Source organism: Nymphalis io, chromosome 17 (genome assembly GCF_905147045.1).
Source record: "Nymphalis io chromosome 17, ilAglIoxx1.1, whole genome shotgun sequence".
Lineage (NCBI taxonomy): Eukaryota > Metazoa > Arthropoda > Insecta > Lepidoptera > Nymphalidae > Nymphalis > Nymphalis io.
Genome location: NC_065904.1, coordinates 6,292,769 through 6,317,524, shown reverse-complemented (window position 1 = coordinate 6,317,524; position 24,756 = coordinate 6,292,769). Strand labels below are relative to the sequence as shown.

The 24,756-nt window shown below is 32.4% G+C and overlaps 3 protein-coding genes across 6 annotated transcripts; 2 read left to right on the top strand and 1 right to left on the bottom strand.

Annotated features, from left to right (window-relative positions):
- The first annotated feature begins 335 nt into the window (after positions 1-335).
- On the top strand, positions 336-11,382 carry LOC126775111 (transmembrane protein adipocyte-associated 1 homolog). 2 transcript variants are annotated; one of them, XM_050496877.1, is made up of 6 exons: positions 336-684; positions 767-1,062; positions 1,178-1,435; positions 7,149-7,335; positions 9,207-9,336; positions 9,681-11,382. In XM_050496877.1, exons 1-6 carry the CDS (start codon positions 596-598, stop codon positions 9,849-9,851), a joined length of 1,131 nt encoding a protein of 376 aa, XP_050352834.1. In that variant the 5' UTR covers positions 336-595; the 3' UTR covers positions 9,852-11,382. The 2 variants fall into 2 exon arrangements, with proteins under 2 accessions (XP_050352834.1, XP_050352837.1); XM_050496880.1 differs by having other exon boundaries at positions 337-684; positions 9,684-11,382.
- A 65-nt stretch (positions 11,383-11,447) lies between these two features.
- LOC126775090 (serine/threonine-protein kinase PRP4 homolog) lies at positions 11,448-14,216 on the bottom strand. Of its 3 annotated transcripts, XM_050496849.1 has the most exons (3): positions 13,818-14,216; positions 13,472-13,615; positions 11,448-13,231 (listed from the first exon to the last, which is right to left on the bottom strand). In XM_050496849.1, the coding sequence occupies exon 3, from the start codon at positions 13,172-13,174 to the stop codon at positions 11,477-11,479; it is 1,698 nt and encodes a 565-aa protein (XP_050352806.1). In that variant the 5' UTR covers positions 13,175-13,231; positions 13,472-13,615; positions 13,818-14,216; the 3' UTR covers positions 11,448-11,476. The 3 variants fall into 3 exon arrangements, with proteins under 3 accessions (XP_050352806.1, XP_050352807.1, XP_050352808.1); XM_050496850.1 differs by lacking the exon at positions 13,472-13,615; XM_050496851.1 differs by having other exon boundaries at positions 11,448-13,615; positions 14,111-14,210.
- A 2,000-nt stretch (positions 14,217-16,216) lies between these two features.
- Positions 16,217-23,188, top strand: LOC126775110 (pentatricopeptide repeat-containing protein 2, mitochondrial-like). Its single transcript, XM_050496876.1, has 9 exons — positions 16,217-16,424; positions 16,501-16,720; positions 16,879-16,981; positions 17,142-17,336; positions 17,531-17,627; positions 18,248-18,336; positions 21,965-22,078; positions 22,704-22,811; positions 22,928-23,188. Exons 1-9 carry the CDS (start codon positions 16,334-16,336, stop codon positions 23,042-23,044), a joined length of 1,134 nt encoding a protein of 377 aa, XP_050352833.1. The 5' UTR covers positions 16,217-16,333; the 3' UTR covers positions 23,045-23,188.
- Positions 23,189-24,756: the final 1,568 nt, after the last annotated feature.

Sequence of the window (24,756 nt, the reverse complement as noted above, 5' to 3'; positions counted from 1 at the left end):
TCGTCATTGGAATCTGTATATATCTTCTATTATAATTATGACTTAAAAAAAGTACTAAAATGTCTCTATTAATTTCATTTGCTTAGTGTAAAATTAATTAAGTCTATAATGTTTAAAATTACTAATTAATAAACACTATAATTTTGCAATGTATTTATAATAATATAAGCATAATTTGCCAATTGTCTTTATTATCAGCTTAAAAGTATCAAAGTTTACTGTTATTAAGTAAGTAATTATTTTGATTAAATATTTTATAGGTAAAAAGACCATTGCCTATTCCCATCATTCGTAGCCTGTGCTCTGTAGCCGTCAGCCACAGCCCACAGACAATAAAAGCAATTAGAGATAGATTAAGCTGTAAAGCATTGAAGTCGGACGTTTGTTGATTTTAATGTTGTGTTGTAATTTTTAAATTGGATTAGAAAGTGAGACCATCAAAAATACAAAGAAAAATTGTGTTTTTATAATGCGACGACAAAGCTGACGTTATGTTACGAGAGATAATTCGATTACAGTAGCAATGTTATGATTCCCTTTCAGGGATCTTGAAATAATTTCGTAACACTAAATGGCACATCATTAAAACTTAAAAATGGATGGAACAAATGGATCAGATTTGCCGCCCGTTAAAGAAGAAACATTTTGTAAATACGTATTATATTATGAAATGAACAACTCAAGGTAGCGAATCACTAACTACTAAGTTGTCCTTGTGCAGTTACATGGTTATGTTTTTGTTCTCACAGCTTTGTTTTTTCTGCAGAGTTCGTATCTGGGATTTGATAATATTGATACCAAACGCTCTCTTCCTGCTATTCCTAGTGGTACGGTTTAATAAGGCTCAGTTAAAGTTGCGTGCTACCAGTAGTCCCATATTTTTGACGTTCTATACACTTGTATGGGGTAATGTGGTCATCAGCTTGATAAGATGTGCTGTTTCTATGACTGTAAACGCAGCGATGCCTGTGGGCGGTCTGATCGACAAGATATTGTGGGTCACTGTGAGATTTTTTTTACTTGCAACAGAAATGAGTGTGGTTATATTCGGATTAGCTTTTGGTAAGTTGATGTCAGTCATATTAAGTTTTGTAATTGATTATATGTATAAACAGATATTCTAATAAGCAATTTTATATAATTCTTAAAACAATTAATAGAAATCCTAAAATTTCAGGGCATATGGACAGTCGTAGCAGTATCAGATATGTGTTACTAGCTACGTCACTTATATCACTCGCTTTCACAGTAACACAAGGAACATTAGAAATTATTATGCCAAATGATATGTTTCATATCGACACAAGGGATTATGACTTGTTCGGACACGGTGGAATGCTGTTCTGGTTTACATCGTCACTCGTGTTTGCCATCATATATTTTGTAATACTTATATTACCCTGGATACCTTTAAGGGAATATTTGGCTTTACCAAGTAAGTTAATTTTATACTTAATACTTATTCATTATAAACAAGTTATGCTTAATATTTACTAAAGAACATGCATTGCAAGCTCTCATTGTCCTTTTGTAATAAGAGAATAACTTGAATAAATTCTAAAATTGTCATGTCAGTTTTTATGTGACTCAATTGGAAATTCGTTGTTATATCAAGTCTATGTAATATAATACAAATATTATATATTAATTACCTTACAAATATATACTACTAGTTAATTAAAGGCAAACATCATAGCTTTATACGTCTCTAATCTATAAAATTATATATAGATTTCGACAGAATCTTAAAATTGGGTCAGTTACATTGACAATTATTATTGTATGAAATAAATTTCTTCAGTTTTAAAACACTTCATAAAAACTATGTTAGTGAAGGCCAACAAGATTGAATGCAATTTACAGTGACAATTCTAAATAATAGTTTTAAAAATAGTTCTTAGTTTATACTAAGAAGAAAACATGTTTTTACGACAAAAAAATACAACCTTCTTGTAACTCGCTTACCTAAAAAAGATTTAGTTTAGAAAAACTAAAATACAGTTAAAATTGGAATGAGTTTGGAATGTTTAAACAATCAGTAATTATAAAAGATATATTTATTCTTTTATGTAATAAATCTTGTAAATATTATCTTACCCAATTCACTTATAGTTATTATGAATAGATTCATCTAATATTATAGATGCGAAAGTAACTCTGTCTGTCTGTTATGATTCAGGGCTAAAACACTGAAACAATTTTGATAAAATTTTGTAAAACTTATATACTTATATATTTAAGTAGCCTGTTAATGTCCCACTGCTGGGCTAAGGCCTCCTCTCCTTTTTCTTAAGGAGAAGGTTTGGAGCTTGTTCCACTACGCTGCTCCAATGCAGGTTGGTAGAATACACATGTGACATAATTTCAATGAAATTAGACACATGCAGGTTTCCTCAGGATGTTTTTTCTCCGTCAAGCATGAGACGAATTATAATCACAAATGTGCTTAACATAAAAATTCAGTGGTACTTGCCCAGGTTTGAACCCATGATCATCGGTTAAGATTCACGCGTTGTAACCACTAGGCCATCTCTGCTTTTTTTCTTATATATTTATTATTATTATATTATATTTTTGCCTTGTCATAGAATAAATCGGTTCAGTTATTTGTTTCTTCAATGATAAGCAGAAATTGACAATAAATTTTAGACATTATGCTTTACATTTATGCTCTAAAATTTTGTATAAACCCAAGGAAGTCAAAAAACAATATTTGAAGTAATACAAATTAAAACAAAAGCTAAATTTGTTCGATGATAAAAATCATTATAAAAGTATTTATTCTAACTTTAAAATGCAATAAAACACTGCAAATACTCAATGAAATGAACAAAATGATTCAGTTGTTGATATATGAGTTTAAAATATTAATTATGTTTATATTTCAATATTTTATAATTATAAATAGAATTGTAATTAATGTAGAATCGCTTAAAATATCTCAAATTAATATTATTTTTCTACACAAAATTTACAATAACAAGTCACGATGTACACTAAATTTTTTTTCAAATCGTCTTTTTTCCATTGGCGATTAAAATATTCCATGATTCCCAATTCAATTTAAGTGAATGCAAACGAAAGATGACGAAATCTACACTTTTTATATCAGCACCTATTAGTAAGTTTATATAAAATCGTATTGACGTTTCACTTTTTTGTTTAAGGCGATTAGTTATTCGATTGATTGATGCAAAAATACCTTAATCGACTCTTACCAGTATTATAGATTAACTACATTGGAATACAGAGCCACTGAACTCCAATGTTGTTTAAACCACACGGCAATGTTTGCTGCGTGATTTATAAAAATATGATGTTTAGTCTAAGCTATGTGTTCAATATGTAAGTTAGTTGCCATTATTTTGGATTTAATATAACTTGTTGGTACCAATATGCGAGGTCATCGCCCGTAGATGTTTCTTGACTTTCGATCTATTGGCGTAACCATTCCTTACATAAGATTTACGCCTTTACATTAGTCATTCTTTTAAAACACATTTACTAGTATTCTTAAAAAACACGTTCGTACAAACATATGTTCATTCGGACTACTTCTAAAACACAGAATCTTAACTAGAACTTCAAATAAGACGTCAAGATCTATTCAGTTATGATAACTAATTTATTATTACTAATTTTACATAGAAATAATTGGCAACACTGCAGACCTCGGAATTGTCAAACAATTAGTCTTCTTTTAAATTGTTTGACCATGTCGATTGTCGATTATTATCAATTACGCCAAAGAAAAGTTTATAAGGAAAATGTTTACAATTATTGTTATGTAAATACATAAACAGTTATTTATTTATTTTTTTTTTCTTTAAATTGGACCTCCCAAGTATAAAATAAAGATATGTCGAAGATATCGCGTAACATGTACACAAAAAATCAATCGATTTGAAAATCTTCTTTTTTAAAGTCGTTTACCAAACAAATATATTCTAATAGCTTTAGTTTATAACGTAAAATATATCACGTAGTTATATCTATTTAATTATAATATCCAATTAAAAAATACTTAGCATATATTAAAAACATATTACAATCACATAACAATTAATATGCGTTTATTAATATTTGCATTGGATGTTGATAAAGACTTCGATATTTCCTCTTCACGGAATAATAATTACGTATAATATTCAAAGTAATTTCTTGTTTATTAGTTACATAAGTGTAGATAATAAACTGTGTAGGTTACTTTCTTGAACTTTCATATGAATATTGTTGTGCTATTATATACTTCTACGTATTTCAAATATTTTAACTCAATTATTGTGATTAAAACATTCTGAATTTAATTAAGTTTTACAATTATTAAAAGCGGGACCTGTTAATTAATTTCTCTTGAATTATTTTAATTGTCTCTCTCGGTATTTGTTTACATTGTAAGAAAAATGAAAATTAGAGCGTTCGAACTTGGTTACGAAGATAAACGAAATGCTTTGAACATTTACGTATTGTATATGTGTGTTACTACTAGTACTAAGAGATTTTTTTTATATCAAATTATGTTTTTCATATTATTTTGACAAATGCTAGACTGGTGTCATATTTTTCGCCTGAACTACTACATTTAAAGACTTACTTCTTAAGCGCTGTTTCACCAGCGTTTGTAGTCTTATAGGGTATTATTTTTATTGTACTAGTGAACACTGCGATTGTCGCGTCAAATGAACAAACACTTCAGCTCGGAAGTATTTTAAATCTTGGCGTCTCACATACTAATACATTTCCGACGCTTTAGGAAAAAAAAACTCATTATACGATTAATTATTACTTATGGTTAATTAAGAGTAGGTAGGCAACTAATAATGAGCTTTAGACCACTTGTGTGATTAATGAAATGATTTAATTTTAAAAAATCAAATCAAAAAGTAACAATAATAAGCAAAACCTGCCACACTGGACATATACCCTCTTGGCCATTAGGTAAATACTTCAGCTCTATACATATAATGGTAATATTAGTAATAAATAATTGTGAATGGGATAACGCAAGTAATTGACGATGACATCTCCTATAATACATGTAAATTCTATATGAAGTCTTTATGAAATAATTTCTGCTGCGTTCGTCTTGATTATTATATTTTCATGTATATAATATAATAATTATAATACACTGAGCAAATACGTGGATGTTATTGATTTTTGTAATAAAATACAAACTCGATTCTTAATGCAATACAATACTTGTGCAATGAATAATTTGTTAGTATTGAGAAGCCTTGTATGAGCGCATTGTAATCAACCCTTTGTCTTAAGTTGTGTCTAGAAAGGAGAATGAAAAACGAATTTACTGGATTAAATACGAATAGGGTTACATATGGCAGTCAATTAAAATTGAGTAATGACCATGTTAGTTAGTTAAAATTGTAAATTTAGGCGAACTTTGTTTAAATATATTTGTTTTTTTAATCTACGATTTTATAATTTTTTTTTTTGTTTAACATTAATAGGTTCCAAAATGTATGGTACTCAAGTTGATTGGTAATTTTAACCAAAATGCTACTGATGATGCCTAGTGCCCTCGCAACTTTCTGTGTGCAATATATAAATTATATACATATTTATATAATAAAGGCCAGAGTAATTGCGAAATAACATCTTAGGCTTCGTAATTGGGTAGAAATATTTACAATACGAATTGGTTGAAAAGATCTTCTAAAAATGTTACCATTCTTGAATGAAGCATTTTTTTAGAGATTGGGTTAATATATTTTTATTATTATTGTCATTAAATAGAATAATATAAATATATAATTCTATTTATATTTTCTATTCTATTAATAATATCGAAAGTATACGATATTATACTGGTGGTATTTTACTGGTGGTAGGGCTTTGTGCAAGCTCGTCTGGGTAGGTACCACCCACTCATCAGATATTCTACCGCAAAACAGCAATACTTGATATTGTTGTGTTCCGGTTTGAAGGGTGAGTGAGTCAGTGTAATTACAGGCACAAGGGACATAAAATCTTAGTTCCCAATTTTGGTGGCGCATTGGCAATAAGCGATGGTTGACATTTCTTACAATGCCAATGTCTAAGGGCGTTTGACCACTTACCATCAGGTGGCCCATATGCTTGTCCAACTTCCTATTCTATAAAAAAAAAAAAATACTATGTTAATTAATATACGAGTTATTTTTAAATCTGGAACATTATAGAGAAATCCGAAGCTATAATAGCTACAGAGAATAAATCTTTTGGATACATTAAGTTTTTTTTAAACAAATTTGACATCATCCAGTTTTCGTCAATTGTGAATCGCTAATAAAAAATATAATAATATGTCGTTTATAAAGAATCTTATCAATCTTATATAACGCGTTTTTCAATGACGTCTTCTATCTCTCTGATATTATATCTTTGCTAAGCTTCAGTTCATGTATTTATTTTAGGTGTTATTTTAGGCTTTCGAGATGAAACGAATCTTATCTCTTGTAGATAACTTAAAATTGAGAACCACTTCAAATACTTTATCTTGTATGTTTTTATTGTTGTAATCTAGTTTTGTTTTTATGTAAATATTTTCAAGTTGCGATTGGTATGTCGGAATAATTTTGTACGGTTTTAAATCGCAAAACTGTTTTAACAAGAACTAAATCAAGCATGTTCCCTGACGTTAGTTATTATAATAATAATAACTAAACCACTAAAATATGCTAGAAGTAATAGATTGAAAACTTAGTTAAGTATATGTTTCACATTTCTTCATGTTTGTTATCCAGTCATATAATGTTAATTTAAGTTTTTCTTATTGTTCGTAGTACTGGGACTTTGATAATACGATATCGAATATTTTCATGCTATTTGTTCTAAATCAGGAAGAGGTCCGTGTATCGTGTGTGTAATTCGATGCGTAATTTTGTATCACGCGATGATTTTAATTAGAAATACACAAACAATTTATTTTGGTAGTAAATAACAGAAAATTAAAAGAAAATACTACACTCATTTATAATATTCAGTGATTTCGTTTATCAAGCATCGTCGTCGAACTTGTGGCGGGAAACTAATTAACTTAAGGCATTCTCAGCCTGTTCAGGCATTGTGCAACCGTCAAGTTATACATCTGCTAATTCGATACCATACCATGTTATAACCAAATATCACCGACCCACGTTTATTTCCAGCGAAACTCTCGTTCTATCTGTACGTGCTTCTCCTCGCATTGCTGGACACCACGCAGGCGATCGGCGCGGGTATACTCACGTGGGGCTCCATGCCGTCTGGTCTGTGCGTCGTGGACGTTACCACGTGGCTTTACTTCTCCCTGTACACGCCGCTCGTGTATCACACGTTTTTGAGTGAATTTTTCAGGTAAGCTTAATGTGTTTATTCTTAAACGAAATCAAGTTTTCTTTTTGATTTCTTTCGGATTTGGATTCTTTCGGTTACAACACCGTCGTCTCTTTTTTGTATGTACGATATGTTCAGAAAGTAAATGACTAATTTTAATAAGATTGTATCACTGGGGTAATAATTTATATACTTTCTCGGTTCTAGTACATAACAAGTAAACCCTACAGAGTTATGTATGTATGTATATATAAAATTATTGAGCGTAATATATATAATATTGAGTTTACACATTTTGTAGGATTTAGGTTGATTGGTCTTAGATAGAATGTATTCGGGTATTAAATTTACCTTTTGTTCCTATCGTACTGTTCTAAATATTGTTAAAAAAATAATAACGGAAATGCTATATTATATCAATTAACGATGTAATTTTGGCTTTATATCAGCCATTGTGAGCTATGTTAATTAAAATATCCCGGATGTTATGAGTTTCGTTATAACATGTTTATAAAAGTAACAGCTCTGCCCTTGAGATGGTTAGGAGCTTATTTTTTTCACTCAACCATCTCGGCTCTATTATTAAAGAGGTGGGTGAAATGATTTCAAATAATTCGCAATTGCTCGATTATTTTATCTTTGAACGCTAATCACAATATTTTTTTATGGATACACGTCGCTTGCAATTTATTTAAATCTTACATTACATTGATATCAATATAATAAACCTCGATATTTTTTATCTGTGACCTTAAATAATAACCGCAACCGCAAGTGAACTATACTAAAGGTCGACAGCCACCGTTTTAGTGACTACCGGTTATCATTAAATTTCTCAAAAACAATGAATATAAATTCACTACAAAGAAATTAAACCATTTAAAAAAATCCTCGCGTACATTCCGAACCGGTGGAATGTGAAATGACGATTAAAAGTTGCTTCTGAGAGTCTACTTGAATAAATTATATTTTTATTTTATTTATTCAATAATAGTAACAACCAAATAACAATTAAATTATGGAACTACGAAAACCATGCAACTTTTATCTTGAGTGCCTTTCCATCTATGGATTTATATACAATATACACTGTGATTGTATTAAATATTTTGATTTTATAAGCTTAATGAATTAAATGTATTTGATTAATTCAGTATATACGCTGCATAAAATAAAGGTTCGAAATGTACTACCATTAGAAACTTGTGTGTTTTACGTGGAGCGTAGACACAAGTTGTACTCATAAGAGGGGGGTAAAATGTAAGTATCGGGTAAGTTATCGGTGAAAAATAAAAACAAGAACACATTGCTGTGGTTTTTTTTCGTATAGTCCTTATATAAATGTCGTAGGCCAATCTTTGTATAATTTACTTCAGAATAAGTAGGTAAATAAGATATATCGAAGTAATGATTTGTAAAACATCAACCTCAGGGATGTTTAATTAATGCCGTAAATTCAATTTATGTTAGTAACCGCGATAACTAAAAGGTATCTGACTGCAGAGCTTATGTATGTCTGCGTACGTAAATGAAAATAATGAGATATATTATTTGTGCAGTGTGATTTAAATGTATGTATACAAATATCAATCGATAAAAATGTCATTTGAAACACTCGTCTACTTGTTATCCGTTACACCCCATGGCACTTTGTTGACGCGCAGGATCAACGGCTGTACGCGCTTTCCGAGGTACGGAACTTTCAGACTCCGGACTCTCACTGATAATTTTCAATAGAAAAACACAGAAACTTTTTATTGGTCTGGAATCCTGGGTTAGGAACCCAAGACCTCGGGTTCTGCAGCCTTTTATATAGCCACAAGAGAAACGAAGGAGTCAAAATAAAGATTATATAAACTCGATTTAGAATGTTTTTTGTAATTATTTTCTAGTGTCTCCCAGCCCAGCATCATGTTCTCGTACAAGGCTCAGATGGACGAGCCCATGGACGACGATCAGGTATCCCTTCCGCATCAGCAGAGCTTCAGTTCACTCAAAACGGACTCTGATTATATTTATCAGGTACGGTCGTGGTAGTCAGGTATTGTTGTCAATTATAATTTAATATTATTATTTTTATTTTTTAAGTTAATTAAAGTCGTAATTGCCATTTTGATAAGCGCGAAAATATAATTCTGATTTGTGTTTGAATGAATCAATTGAAATTGTTAGCTAATATTATGTTATTAATTAATGATTATATTTAAAAAAAATGCGTGTAAGTTTGTTGTCTTTCTATTTTTCGCTTTAATGGATGGCCATGACAACTGTATCATTAATTTATATTCATATAAATATTCAACTACTGAAAAATATTTGAATATGGTTATTTATTTGTGATTCGTGACGTATAAACTTCGTTTCAGCAGAGCAATAGTGTTTACGACAGCACACTATTCGAAGTAGGAGGGACCACCCCGGTGAACCCAGTTTACAGCGCATCTCTACAAAGTCCTGATTCTATAGCGTCGGGCCAATCCATAGACATTGGAGTACCAACATCAGGGTTCCCAAATCAAAACATGCTCTCAACATAACAAAAGAAAAACAGATTAAATATACCTAACATTAATGCCACTCATCCAAAGAAATACATTATAATTTAAGAATTAGCGAATACGAAATAGTTTTAAATATTTTCTATTTAAGTGTCAAGTAGTTTCTTTTTTCAGAATCTCTTAATTTGTTTATTTCATTGTTTTTATCAGACGCTTTGTGATAGCTAGAGCCAGTGTTCGGACTCATTTAGACGAAATCTTCTCGTTTTCTGCTTAAAAAAGTTGTAATGTATCCATCCACATAAATTTCAAACTAGGCTAAAGCTGAAACAGCGACACATATTGTCTATTTTTTCAATAACATTTTAATTATCTTCAAAATAATTACAGACTATAAAAAAAATCACATAGAGCAGTGTTATTGCATCCGACCATAAACAATTTTGTACTTTAATAATTTAGGTGAGTCATCGTGAGCATACAATTGCTAAATAGTATAGAAAGTCTCGTGATTAATGATACCGATAGAAGTTTTTATCTTCGTTTAAAAGTCTGTTGCGATTATATCTATATGAAATTATTGATGCAATAAAATATTACTAGATTTTGCAATAATATTTTAGGAAGCAATATACACAAACATTCATCGAACATGTTTTTTTTTTTAAATTATTTATTATTTTCTGGAACTCGAATCTGTTACGCTATTTCAATTGTACAGTATTCCTTTTAATCGATAGTATTAGTATGGAATAACCTATGATTATTTCGCAATTTAAATCAGACTCTCCGTTGTGAGGTGTAAGCGTGAAGTTCGAATGTATTGCTATTTTATATATTTTATGATTGACACTAATTGGTTTATATATAATTATTTTATCATACTGTGATGGTTTACCTACTTATTTTAATTTTGTTGTTATATTTTAATGTTTATGAAAGTGATAGTGGAAATAAGTAATATTATCCAGAACAGCAAAGCTGACATTTTAAATATATAGGTTAACTGCACTTTCTATAAATATATTTTTGCGGAATAGCAATGAATTATGAAATATTAAAATGCAAAAAAATATATATTATATCGGCTTTATTTATTTTGATTTTGTTATTTTTATAGGCAGCCTTTATGAAACAGTTTAAACCTATTATTTAGAGTGTAGAAGTATAGCTGTTTTTATAAATAAAGAACAAAAGTTAAGATGGCCCAAATAAAAACACATTTTGCCTTCTACGACTAGTCTCTAGTTTTTACGTTAAGGAAAAGTTTGATTGTAGATGTTAATTAGATGTAACCATAACTACAAATACAGTGGACTTTAAAACAGATTATTGAAACTTAAAAGAAAAAAAAGAAAATGTCAATTTGAATCTCGAATTATAATTGAATCGTATCAAGCAGTTAATGACAATTGTCAATTTTCCTTTATGAAATGTGATAGATCACATGATGTATGTATGTACTATGTACCCATGTGAAACTTATTATTTTAAGTGATATTTTGGTTGATGGCATATATTTTTGTTATTTTCTGTCTTAGGAAACTATTAAAGTAACAATTTTATTGAATTTGCATTTTCTTATATTTACCTTTCTTCACCTTTTATATACTTAAGATAAAATCAAAGACTGAATAATTTAATTAAAGTTTTATTTTGAGCAATCATTTTTGTAATTCTTCTTGTATAAATGGATGTTTTAAACAATCCATTACTGAAAGTCTTTGATTGGAATCCAATATTAACATTTTTTCAAGTAAGTCTTTTAATTGTATTATCTTTTTTTCTTCACATGTTGGTGGATTTAAAGAACTTTTCTTTAATTCTTTATACAAATCTCTTGAAGCTGCAATGTTAGTGATTTCCACAACTTTTTCTCTTCCTGTGAATTCATCCTTTTTGTGTGAAAGAAAATTATTGTTGTAATTAAAATGTTGATCCTTGAATTTTCCTTTCCTTACAACTCTACTTGGTATTTTGCCCTTTAAGTCCATGAAACATTTTAACATTTTGTTATTGGAGTTCCCAGTAAACAGGATTTTTCCAGTGGACATTTCATATATGGTACATGCTGTAGACCACACATCCACACCATGCTTGTAAGGTATACCCAATATAATTTCAGGTGCTCTGTAAAACCTTGAGACCAAATAAGGAGTAGGTTCATTGTCGTTTATTTTTGTAGCAGACCCAAAATCACACAATTTTAAAATATTTTTCTTTTCATTAACTAAAATGTTATCAGGTTTGATATCAGCATGTATAATACCAATCTTTTTTAGGAGTCTCAAAGATAGAAGCAACTGTCTGCTGTAACTCATCAATGCCTTGATATTGATTCCATGGTGTCGGCCATATTTCTTTAGAATGTTCCTCAGATCCATATGAAGAGGTTCAAGTACTAGACAAAGATGTCCTTTATGCATGAAATTACAATAAAATTTCACACAATGGTATTTACTATCAGGATCAGCTTCATTTATTTCCTTTAATATCTCCACTTCTTTTAAACCAGTCTTGTACATCAGATCATTGTTTCTGACAATTTTTATTGCAACCTCGCTATTGCTATTAATATCTTGTGCTTTAACAACATTCGCAAAAACTCCTTGTCCAAGCAATGCCTTTATTGTGTATTGATTGTTGTTTATGACATCACCGACTTTGATATTGTAATAACCTTCTACATCATCCCAATTATCATTTAACTGTGAACTTTCTTTTCTATTGTCCTGTGTAACATTATCCGTATCATTTTTTGGAACAAAGTCCTCTTCTGAAAACATGTCTGTTACATCTTTTGCCGATTTTGTTTGGTTTATTATAAGACTCTTTTGGCTTTTATTTATACTGAGGTCTTTAAATTCATTGTTAGTATCTTCCTCGAATGATGTGTCATCTGTTTTTCCCACTGATGTGTGTAATTGCTGTAATAATTGCTTCCTTTGTTGTCTTCTCTGCTCAATTATATACTCTTCATCCTCAGAATCTAACTGTGCATAATCTTGACTATTTTCAGGCGATGTATTCTTTACCGTTACCTCATTTTTAGGTTTTTTGCTTTTTACATAATCCCTGTGATGTTTTTCATTGGCACTTTTATCATTAAAGTTTTCGCACTTTCGTTTTTTATAGTTGTCTTTGATTTCCTTTTGAGTTTCATTTTTAAGTTTTGCTATATGTTTGAGTTCTTTTCTAATTGTTTCTCGTTCTTTCATCAGTTCTTGTATGCTAGTACGCCTGTGGGGAAGTGGTGGTGTTTTACTTTCATATGGGTGACATTTAGTATCATCTTTGCTTCTTCTTCTCTTACTGCTCTTAGAATATCTCGTGGAATGATATTTACTATGCCTGTCAGCCATTATTAATTAACTTTATTTCTCACTTTGAAGTTATTTCAATTGTTAATGTGCCTGCATCTGTAAAATGTAAAATTTGTTTTTGTGTTTTAGTCAAAATATCAATGAGACATAAAGTATAGATGCTATTTAATAATTTTGGTATAAAAATGATTTAAGCATGAAATGTCACATATATGATAGTTACTTTTTTTAATAGACTAAAATGTGAATTGTCAAAACAATGAAGTATAACTATCATAAATGTGACAAATGTTGACAATCAAATGGGGTACTATGTAGTATATTATCATTGATTACATTTCCACCCAGCATTTTGTCATCAGTTCCAACATTACATATTATGTTGAACATTTCATGTTGTTCATTATGAAAATATGCATTTTCACATGTCCTCCACTTATTTAGTCCTTTTAGTCACTTTACTTTCCCATCCATGGTTATCTATATTGAAAATCAATAGGCCATTAATATACATATCAGAAATAATTTAATGAAAATCGTCTTTGCAACTTATTTTAAATTTAATTTGGCTCATTGGACCTTTTAAACAAAATCACAAATGTGCAATTATTAAACCAAAAAAACAATTTATTAACAATTATTATAAGGAAATAATCAATATCTGAATATAACGCATCCTTACCTTTGAATAATATTACAATAGTACACACAGCATGAAAACTTCACAGGCTTAAAGTCAAGTATAGATATGTTTTTATAACACATTGACTTTGCCTAGTGATTTATAAATATTTTCATGTTATGAGCACTCAATTGTGCAATGGTTTGCTTTAAAATATTGTTTTCATTTTAATAGTAATATGGTATTCCTGATTACACAATGTCATTACACAGACACAACAAAACTTGCTTATACGTTCGTTTAAATGCTTGAGATCATATTTTTACAAGCAGCATAGTAACCATATATAGTACCGTTTTTTCGTTCTACAATAATTAGTTAAATGTTGCAAATGTTTTAGGAACACAAAATCACAAAGTGTTATTTTTTAACTCTTTTAAACACATTGACTTTGAAAAATTGATTATTCTTGAATATTGATTACATTATCAAATTTATGGTTTATTCACTACTTAACAAATATATAATTTGTAACTTTAATATTTTAACCTTTTTGTCAAAACATTAATATTTTTTATTTTTGACAGTTTCTATTTTATCATACAGATTATAATACAGTCATAGTATATAACAGTGATGCCAACACCTACAGAATGTTTCCCCTAGGACGAATTTCAATTTCCCCTAATAAATATCGATTAAAACCCCCTAAATTTTTTGTTGTACACTCGGTTTGAGAGGTCATTTCAAATATAAAATACATTCAAGTAGCATAAAATAGCTGTATTATTTATGCGGGTGCATTTTACATACATTAATTAATGACCTAATATTATTAATGATGATAACAATGACATTAAACGATTTTTATTTTTCATTCAGTGACCAGAATTCGATGCCCGGGCTTCATATGTGTTGTACAAGCACGCGGACCGTTGAGCTATTATTTCAATCTCAATATATTATAGTTTTTTGATAGCCATGCTTGGAGTTTATAATTTAGTTATGGTTTAGTTTGTTGCTTGGGGTCGAGGCTTAATATAAATTGTAGTCGTGCGTTTTTATAAGGAAAAAAATCTTAAAATAATAATAGACTAAATAATAATTAAAGACCCCTAAAAATCCAGTAAATAAATGTACCCCTTAAAAAACCCCCTGGACATCTCTCATCTTTGATTTTTAACGACAAAAAAATGTTAAAATATACCTTAATATTTTTGCAGCTCGTGACATCATGACTAACAAATGTTTGTGACCTCTATAAATAAATTAAAGGTTGATGACTTTAGATAAATAATCAAGTGACATAATAATTACAAGGTGGTGGTGGAGGATAAGTACTATGGTTTGAGCGTAGACAGAGAAACTAATAGACGCAATGACGATTTTCTTCTCACTTACACAAGAAAGAGAACGAAAATTACGTTACAAATGGTTTAGACAGAGATAGAATTATCAAATCTTTTGTCCCTTATCGCGTAACCAGTTTTGGTGTTTGTTTCGCTACTTAAGTAGCGAGTAAGCTTGACAGTTGGTGCGTTCATTGTGTTTTTCGTTCAATTTTCGCTTATTTTTATGTTAGAAAACGATTCTAATTCAGTGAAAAGGCTGAGAAACAATCCTTATATAATATCGAAGGTGCATTGTCGTATTATTTCATGTTAAAGTGATAGCAAGAAGAAAATTGCCGACGTGTGTTTTTAAGCGTAAGTACGACGATTTTGTCTCTAAATATAGTTTCTCAGTGATATTTATTTATGCCATAGCATGACGGAACCTTATATTGCATTAAAATCCTGAAGATTTTCCAGTTTTTATCATTCATAACCTAAAATTATTTATCATGTAAGTGCTGCCAGCGTCAGCTAAAAAAAGTCCCGATTTTCGATAAAAAATATCGACTCGTAGACGATACAAACAAATAAAAATGGAGTCCAATAATAACCTAAAGTGCTTCGTTATATGTAAATATGTTATTTTTATTTATTCGTTCTCCTTTTTATAATTACCTAACGACAATATTATTAAACATTCTTCATGAATTTATAATAATATTAGATTCCGAGTCAAGAAGTTAACATAGAAATATATGTGGCAACCATTTTTTATTAATAATTTAATTGTGTGTTTTAGATTTCAACATCTGAGGAGAATGCTAATCCAGTACCCTATAAAGATGCTGAAGTACAATTGATAACGGTAACAAAAACAAACAATGCAAAGGTTTTTGGGTGTATTAAAAAGTAAAATTTAATAATCTTATTTTGTTTTAATTAAATCCTGAAAATTATTTATCTCCCAAAACAAGGAATGCAGTTACTATGGCAACATTATACGCACACATTGACAAACTATCTCTGTCTCAATTGCGGTTTTACGGCCCCTTGGATTATTTGTTTCTCTGTCTATGGATTTGAGGTTTCCCCTATTGACATTGACAAATTCATGTCATAACCTAGTCTTATTCCTATAATTTTTGTATCATCTGTAAAATTTTTAACTTTTCAAAACCTAACCTAAGATATTCTATTCGGTATATATATATTTTTGTATTAAAAATCTGAATTATTAAAGAAATGTCTTTGTTTTATAATTCTTTAGCTAGAATATCATCAAATTATGGCATTCGCTTACTGTTTACATCAAGAGGGTTTCATACTACTCAAGGTGTGTATTTTTATATATATTTTTGTATTAAATTGTGCATAAATATTTTAAAATGCATTACATCTCTCATTTTCAGTGCACCAATTGTACGCTTTGTCATCGCTGGGGATAGATGGATATCTGCAGACCAGGAAAAAGATTAATGAGCAATTTTTAAATTATTCTGATAAGTTTAGGATAAAAATGCAAGAGTTTGTATCAGATTCTAAAAATATGATATTCACTGAAGATTTGAAAAATATGGTACATATTGCAGAACCAGCTGATTTGGACTTAGTCGTAACAATGGTTAAAAAGTAAGATTAAAAATGGATATATAGAGTAAAGACTATTTACTACATTGAAAAGACAAGGTTGTTTACATTGTACTTGAAAGTTGCTTATAATTTTTGAGAATACTATAAATTTGAAATATAAATGTACATAAATATTAATTACATATAAATATCTCCAGGTTCAATACACAAAAGACGGAGTTTAGATTTGGTTCATTTGTTTTCGGTCCTATTGTTATGAGAATGTTCCATTTTCTTGATGCACCTGATGAAGCTATTAAGGTAAATTGAAAAGACAATACTAGTTTATTTATTTATCAAATAATTTATTATTTAAAACAAAAATTTTAAAAGAATATTCAATATCGATTATTATTAATATTAATGGTCTCGTAAAAATAAATATGTTGGTATTGAATAATGGCCTTTCATTCATTTTTAGTGTTTTGAAGATCCTGACAATGATGGATTTTTTGATCAACTGGTATCATATCAGATATTACTTGACTTACTCTATAATCATCAAATGTATGATATGATGTATCATGTGTTTGAAAGGGTACAAGAAAAACAATTAAATATGTCCAAGTTCCCTAAATATCCAGTTGTTTTAATAATGGCAGCTTGCTACAAACAGGTAAAAATATTAATATTTATGTAATGAGTTATTTATTCTTCTCATATAGTAAAGAAGAATATTACATTTTCAAGACCATATATTTCTGATATCATTTAAAAAATATCAATTGCTCTATGTAATTTATAAAAATTGTCAACATTATTTAAATCATTGTAATTATGGTGCATTAATAGACATTATTTTACTTCTAGAACACACCACAGAGTTTTGAGTATGCAAAGAAATTGTGGACGGACATGACCGCTGTAGGCTCTATTCCATTAAGAAGAACTGCTACTCTTATGGCTGGTGTGTATTTTTTTTCATTTTTCATCTTACATCGTAAGTTTAAGCTGAGCTGCTAATAAAAGGATTGAGGTTTCAGTCTTGTTTACTATGAGCATGTAAAAGTGGTCGTATGATTCAGGTGGTTGTTAAAAAATATTATTGTCTCATGACTCGTCCTGTGCAGTGAAAGTTTGGTTGGATTATCCATAACATGTCTTCCTCCTTTCTTTAAGAGGAGAAAATATGATCCACATGATGCTGGAGGATTTTAAACTCACTCTTACTATTTTCTTAGTCACTTTTAGTTTATTGCTTAACATTCGTGGTACTTATCACACCAACACTTTTATAAACCCCTGTAAAACAATAAAAGTTAGATAATACTTACTTATACATCTGTGAGAAATATCTAAGCATTTATTGATTTATATAAATATATGTTATTTATTATTATAGAATACTAGACCCCACTCACCGTTTTAGCCGATTGTGAATGGCTGTGCAGAGGCCTGTAATAAGTTTTAAAGCTATATCAAATGTCATCCAAATCCATCCAATCGCCTTTGCATTATTGAGTAACAAACATCTTAACTTTCGCATTTATAATATTTGTATTTGTAGAGCGCATTTATTTCTTGCAGCATTGGCTTTAAATCAAGGGGCTCCTCATATAGCACTGGAGTCGGTAGCATTACAGAAACAACATTATATAACCATTAGGAATGTTCGAGTAAGTTCCATATAATATTATTTTTAATACACATTCATCTTATATTTTTCATACATTTATTAAATAGAATCAAATAATTTGTATCAAATACAAACAAACCATAAATCAATTTTTTTTCTAATTATTACTAGAGGTTATTTCTAAAACAAATTATAAACATATTTACATATTTTGTTTTGAAAAAAAAAGTTCTATTATTGTTGTGTTTTATTAACTTATTTATTATAAATATATATATATATTATTATATCTATAGAAATTTCTGTGGCCTTGCAATATATTTTTGATAAAATTTTTTTTTATATTCGCTGGGAGGGCAGATATTGCATCGATATATCTATCGAGGCAATTGTAAAAGTTCGAGGCTGTTTGTGATCTTTACGTCGCCAATAATGCGGACCGCACGTCGCTGTAACCGATCCAAGGCCTCCAGTAGGTACTTAGCGGAGCCATCCCAAAGGTGCGAGCAATATTCCACGCAAGACCGTACCTGTGTTTTGTACAGCAGACACAGTTGTTGTGGCGTGAAAAAACGCCGCACCTTGTTCAGAACTCCGAGTTTCCGTGAAGCTGTTTTTATAACAACCTCGATTAGACCTCCCTTAGTCCAAGGGATTAAGTCCCCTTGGACTAAGGTCGCAGCGAACGTCAATCCCCAGCATGGCGACTTTGCTTTGTATCACCAGCGGAGTACCACAGAGGGAGGGAAGAGGGGAAAATGCTGACTTTTTCGCTGTGAGAGCGCATACCTGTGTTTTCTTGGCATTAACTCAACAAGATTATCAGAGCCCCATTTGGCGATGAGCTCTAATGTTCTATCGAGTTCAATGATAAGATCCTTCCGCCTCTCCTCAATTTCCGCTCGTCTAGCCACTGCGCTTCCGTGGTATCCACCATGCACTGTACTATCGTCCGCATAGCAATGTATGTTTCCAAGAGAGAGCATATCATTGATATGCAAAAGAAAGAGTGTGGGAGATAGCACAGATCCCTGGGGGACCCCAGCATTCACTACATAGAATTGTGAAGCGCAACCATCAACTAAAACACGAAGGCTACGCTTGTGTAGGACGCAGGCAATCCAGGTGCATAGCTGAGCAGGCAGACCATATGCTGGCAGCTTGGAGAGAAGACTTCTGTGCCAGACCCTGTTGAAAGCCTTTTTTTTTATAGAATAGAAAGGTGGACGAGCATATGGGCCACCTGATGGTAAGTGGTCACCAAACGCCCTTAGACATTGGCATTGTAAGAAATGTCATCCATCGCTTATAGCCAATGTGCCACCAACCTTGGGAACTAAGATTTTATGTCCCTTGTGCCTGTAATTACACTGGCTCACTCACCCTTCAAACCGGAACACAACAATATCAAGTATTGCTGTTTTGCGGTAGAATATCTGATGAGTGGGTGGTACCTACCCAGACGAGCTTGCACAAAGCCCTACCACCAGTAAAGCCCTACCACCAGTACAAAGCCCTACCACCAGTAAAGCCCTACCACCAGTAAAGCCTTGGAGATATCGAGGCTGACAGCCAACGATTCTCCATGCTTGTCGATAGCTTCACCCCAGAGGTGTGTTACGTACGCTAGAAGATCACCTGTGGACCGTTTTGGTCGAAACCCGTACTGACGATCATTAATTAGATAGTGTTCTTCTAGGTAATGGATCAGTTGGTTGTTTAAAATCCGTTCCATCACCTTACTAAGTACTGAGGTGACAGCTATTGGCCGATAATTTGCCGGATCAGACCGATCCCCTTTTTTGGGAACCGCTTGCACATTAGCTCTTCTCCAAGCCTCCGGCACACATCCCGAAGAGAGAGAAAGTTGGAACAGGCGCGTTAACACAGGAGACAGCTCCGCCGCGCACTTCTTTAGCACTATGGCTGGTATTCCATCGCGACCGCTAGCTTTCCGTACATCAAGTGATTGCAGGCACATCACGTTGCCTGATTTTGATGTCAGGCATCGTATGGCCACATGAAGGTATTGTAGGTGGCAGCGCACTACAATCATCGATGACGGAATTATCGACAAAGAGTTTAGCCAGGAGATCAGCTTGCTCTTGCGGACTGTGAGCTAGCGATCCGTCCGGATTTCTGAGCGGTTGGCAGAAATTGTTTTGCACAGACTTGGTCAGACGCTACGGGAGCCCCTAGGATGCGAAACAAGGTCATGACCAATCTGTACAATGCGCTGTGCATCCGCTCTCGTGTATGCCTTTCTACAGGACTTGGAATTTTTATTGTAGTTTGCTTTCAGTGAGTCAATGTTAGATGCTCCGCTTATGCAGCCGTTGATCCACTTGCGATATGCCGCCTGCTTAGATGATACAGCATCGGCACATTCACGAGTGAACCAACGGTTAAACGTACCCCTACTGACGAGATCTGAGCTAGGAATGTAGTATTCCATTCCCAACATGATCTCGTCAGCAACAGCAGCGGCACTAGCTGTCGGGTCATTCCCACTGAAGCAACGTTCCTTCCAAGGGACCGACGCATAGTAATGAACCACAACCTGATATTCCACCGGGTGAGAAGTCAGCAGAAGGTCTAGTAGAGAAGGTGCTTGCCCATCAATGTCTGGGATCCTGGTGGGCTGATAAACCAGTTGGGTTAAGTCATGTGTGAGAGCAAAAGCATGAGCAGTCCTTCCAGCATGGTCAGTTTCGAGGGATTTCAACTATGATTCAGGGATCTGTAGAGGCACACGTAGACTCGACTCTGACGAACCAGGTCCACACGTACCACCAACATGGAGAAGGAGGGGTCCTCCAAGCAGCGCAGTCGGTGACAGCAAACATCCGTCCTGACGAACAATCATACTCCGGCTTTCGCTTTGAAGGATTCTTCAAGCGTGTAGCCGGGTAATTAAGGTAGCTGGTATCGGCAAGACGGAGTATTTATGTCTCCGTGAGAAACAACATTGCTGGCCGTGCTGTCTCGAGATGGTGGTGGACAGCGTTGAGGTTAGCGTGGAGTCCACGGATGTTAGAGAACTCGACCTCAAACAGCGAGGGTATGGTGGTGGTGTGCACAGCTGTACGACCGTTATTTTTGTTTTGTTGCGCTACCATTTGGGAAAAAAAATGGAAAAGAGACGTGAAGCGAGCGACGTATTGCCACGATAGGGATGGGCAAAGTGTGGAGGCGTGTTTCCCCAAGTGGTTGCCAAAAGGAAAAATACACTGACCCGCCGGATGGAAGGGCCCCCGAACCCCCCCGAAAGTGGCCGCCGGCACCCCAACTTCCGGTCACCAACCGGCAGGACGGTCCACCCCGAGATTATGCGTGGCCTGGTGGGGCAGCCTCGCGAGCTGGTTAGGCACGCTCGGGCCCCTGCACTATGCCACGGGCGGCCAGCGGAACAGCCGTTTCTTCGGGTCTCCCTGTCCAGCAGGTCAATACAGTTTCCCCTGGCATTGCTTCAACAGCCGTCTCCATAGGACCAACACTCATCACGGCAATACTCGCTTGGGCACTGGCTGTACGGTGGCTGACCTCGAAACGCGGCTGCAAGCCACTTCACGAGTTTTTCACCATGCGTACGGTGGTAACAAGCCAGGCGGATGTTTAACATCCTACCACCAGAAAATAGAAAGAATACCATACAAGAAATGTTTTAGGTTTTGGCATTGGCTCAATTAGGACGAGTAGATGAAGCTTTACCAATATTAAGGGGAGTTTTGGATGTTGACCGTCCAGATAAGAAAGAAAAGCATACCTTCTTTGAAGAAACAGTAAGTCAATTTCTGTAACATTAATATTTATGGTCCGGGAGGTAGCGTTGCATTTACAAAAGTCATGGTTGACAACAATACTTAATCTTGTATAGCTAATAAACAAACCGACCGACAGCTGCCCAAATAGCGGTCGGTTTGTCTGTGGGAGAGTACGCCGGATGAAACTTTACTATTTTCTTTTCATTTCTTAAATATTTGAAAATACGAAAACAATGTTCATGCGACCACCTGACGCGTAAATCCCCCTCCACGATGCAGCTGACGATTATTTTCCAAATCAGTATGATGTTAACTATTCACGAGAAAAGTTTCAGCCGGCGTACTATATTTTGTTTTTCTTTAATTTTCCAATTTCGCACCCTTCCACAGCCAAACCCACCGCGGGTGCGTCAGCTGACGCTTGGTTCACTTATTAGTTATTCGAGATGTATCGAAAATTATGGCAATCGATCGGCGTAAAATCACTACCTAAAATACAACACTACCTCCTGGACTACTATGATAAGTTAAATGATAATTAACCTTAATTTGAGGGTGTACATTTGTAAATAATGGTATAATATAATTTAAACTTAAAAGGAAACATATGTATTTTACATTAAGTGTTACATCCTGTTTTCAGATTTCTAAAATACGAGAAGCCGTTGAATTATCAGATAACAAGGATGTTCAAAGTGAATATGAAACTATTGAAAAAGCCCTTAAAGATCGTCAATTAATTGATAATCAGGTAAGATACTTAAAAAATAGTTAAGAATTTTGCTAAGGGTTATTAAATTCTGCACAAAATTTTTGGAAGAAATTCATCAGCTTGGTGTTTTAAAGGCCATATTGTTTTTTTTTCAGACATTAGACCAGCTTATTACATCCGATATAAATGTAAAAACGGACAAGCCTAATTTGCCTCGAGGAATGCCAAAAATGCCATATAGGATGCGTCAGAAGAATAAAAATATATCATAATTATAAATAATTCCTTACAAATGTTAACTTGTACATAATTGTGAATGAGTGAATGATTATTGTGAATGGTATTGTTTGTGAGATTTATTATGTACTGTAATGTTTAGTTTATTGTGTAATTTAGATGGTAAATAAAAGAAAGATTTAATAAAAGTGTTTTATTTCTAAAAGTAATTGATTTCCTTTAGTAAATGTGCAAACAATTATAATTTATTTGTAAATTATCTTACTTAACAATATATATACAATATATATTAGTCATCCTTTTTAGCTGACTTCAAAAATGAAGGAAGCTTTTTATGTTAACCAATTTCTTAGAAACAGCCTAACCGATCTGGATGGTAATATTAACTTACTTCCATATTAGTTTAGTTGAGTTTAAAGTATTTTACATACAGTTATAATCGTTATTAAAATGAATGGCATATTCATTTTAAACATACACTGTGAATAAAAATTACTGCTTACATATTTGAGACTTCCCATTAGAATCGATGTAACAGCATTTTTTATATATTAGAATAGCATAATGTTGCACCTATAAAATAATATTTCACAAGTGGAAGTCTGAGGAATTTCTGATCAGGAAAAACATAACGGCATACTAGAATTGAAGATTACTTCTTTCTTCAAATTGTCAACAAAGAATAAATAACCCAAATTATTGCTTATCTGAAAAGTATTCTTCTCAAACATAATTTGATGATACGATCATGAATTTAAGCGCGAAATCAATTTCATATTTTTTTAGCTTAAAAAATATTTTATGTCCGTTTGATTTTTATTGACACCAAGATATACAACTTTTTCTTACATATGGATATTAAAGACCTGCATCTTTAAGTTTATTTCGTTCGAATATATAAAATTAGATAAGCAAACGAATCTTCTTCACTTATACATAAGGGAGAAAGCCATAAGTATTGAAGTCAACCCCCTAATATCGTGAAAGGTGAACCAGTAACATTGCGGGCATTTTTTATGTGTTCATAGCAAGCTCATAGCAAGCAAGCGATATATGTTAAGCATAGATAATACATATAAACCGGAACACATCGAACCGTAGACAGAGAAACTAATAGACGCAATGACGATTTGATTAGATATCAACATCTGAGGAGAATGCTAATCCAGTACCATATAAAGATGCTGAGAATTGATAACGAAAACAAAATCAAACAATGCAACGGTTTTTGGGTGTAGTTGGAAAACAAAAAAATATTTTAATTACAAAAGTGTATAATAAATAATAAAAAATAAAATTTAATAACCTTATTTTGTTTTAATTAAATCCTGAAAATTGTTTATCTCCCAAAACAGGGAATGCAGTTACTATGGCAACATTATACGCACACATTGACAAACTATCTCTGTTTCAATCGCGGTTTCACAGCCCCTTGGTCTATTTGTTTCTCTGTCTACGCACCGAACGAACTCGAGAAAGAAATTTCCTAGTTTTCTAACGTTTAGTTTTGAACTTTGACACATCACATAGTGCTGTTATTGCAAAATTGTGATCTTGAATAAATTTATTCCTAGTAAAAATGTGAAATGACTTCATTTGTAAACAATATTTTTATATTGACATTTCCAATTTGTCTATTTAAAAATAAAAAATTAACAAAACATGACGTGCAATTCAAACGTTTTTATGTGACTTAGTTGATTCGTTCTCTATGCTAGATGGTGATAGTTTCCCTACAAATATTTTT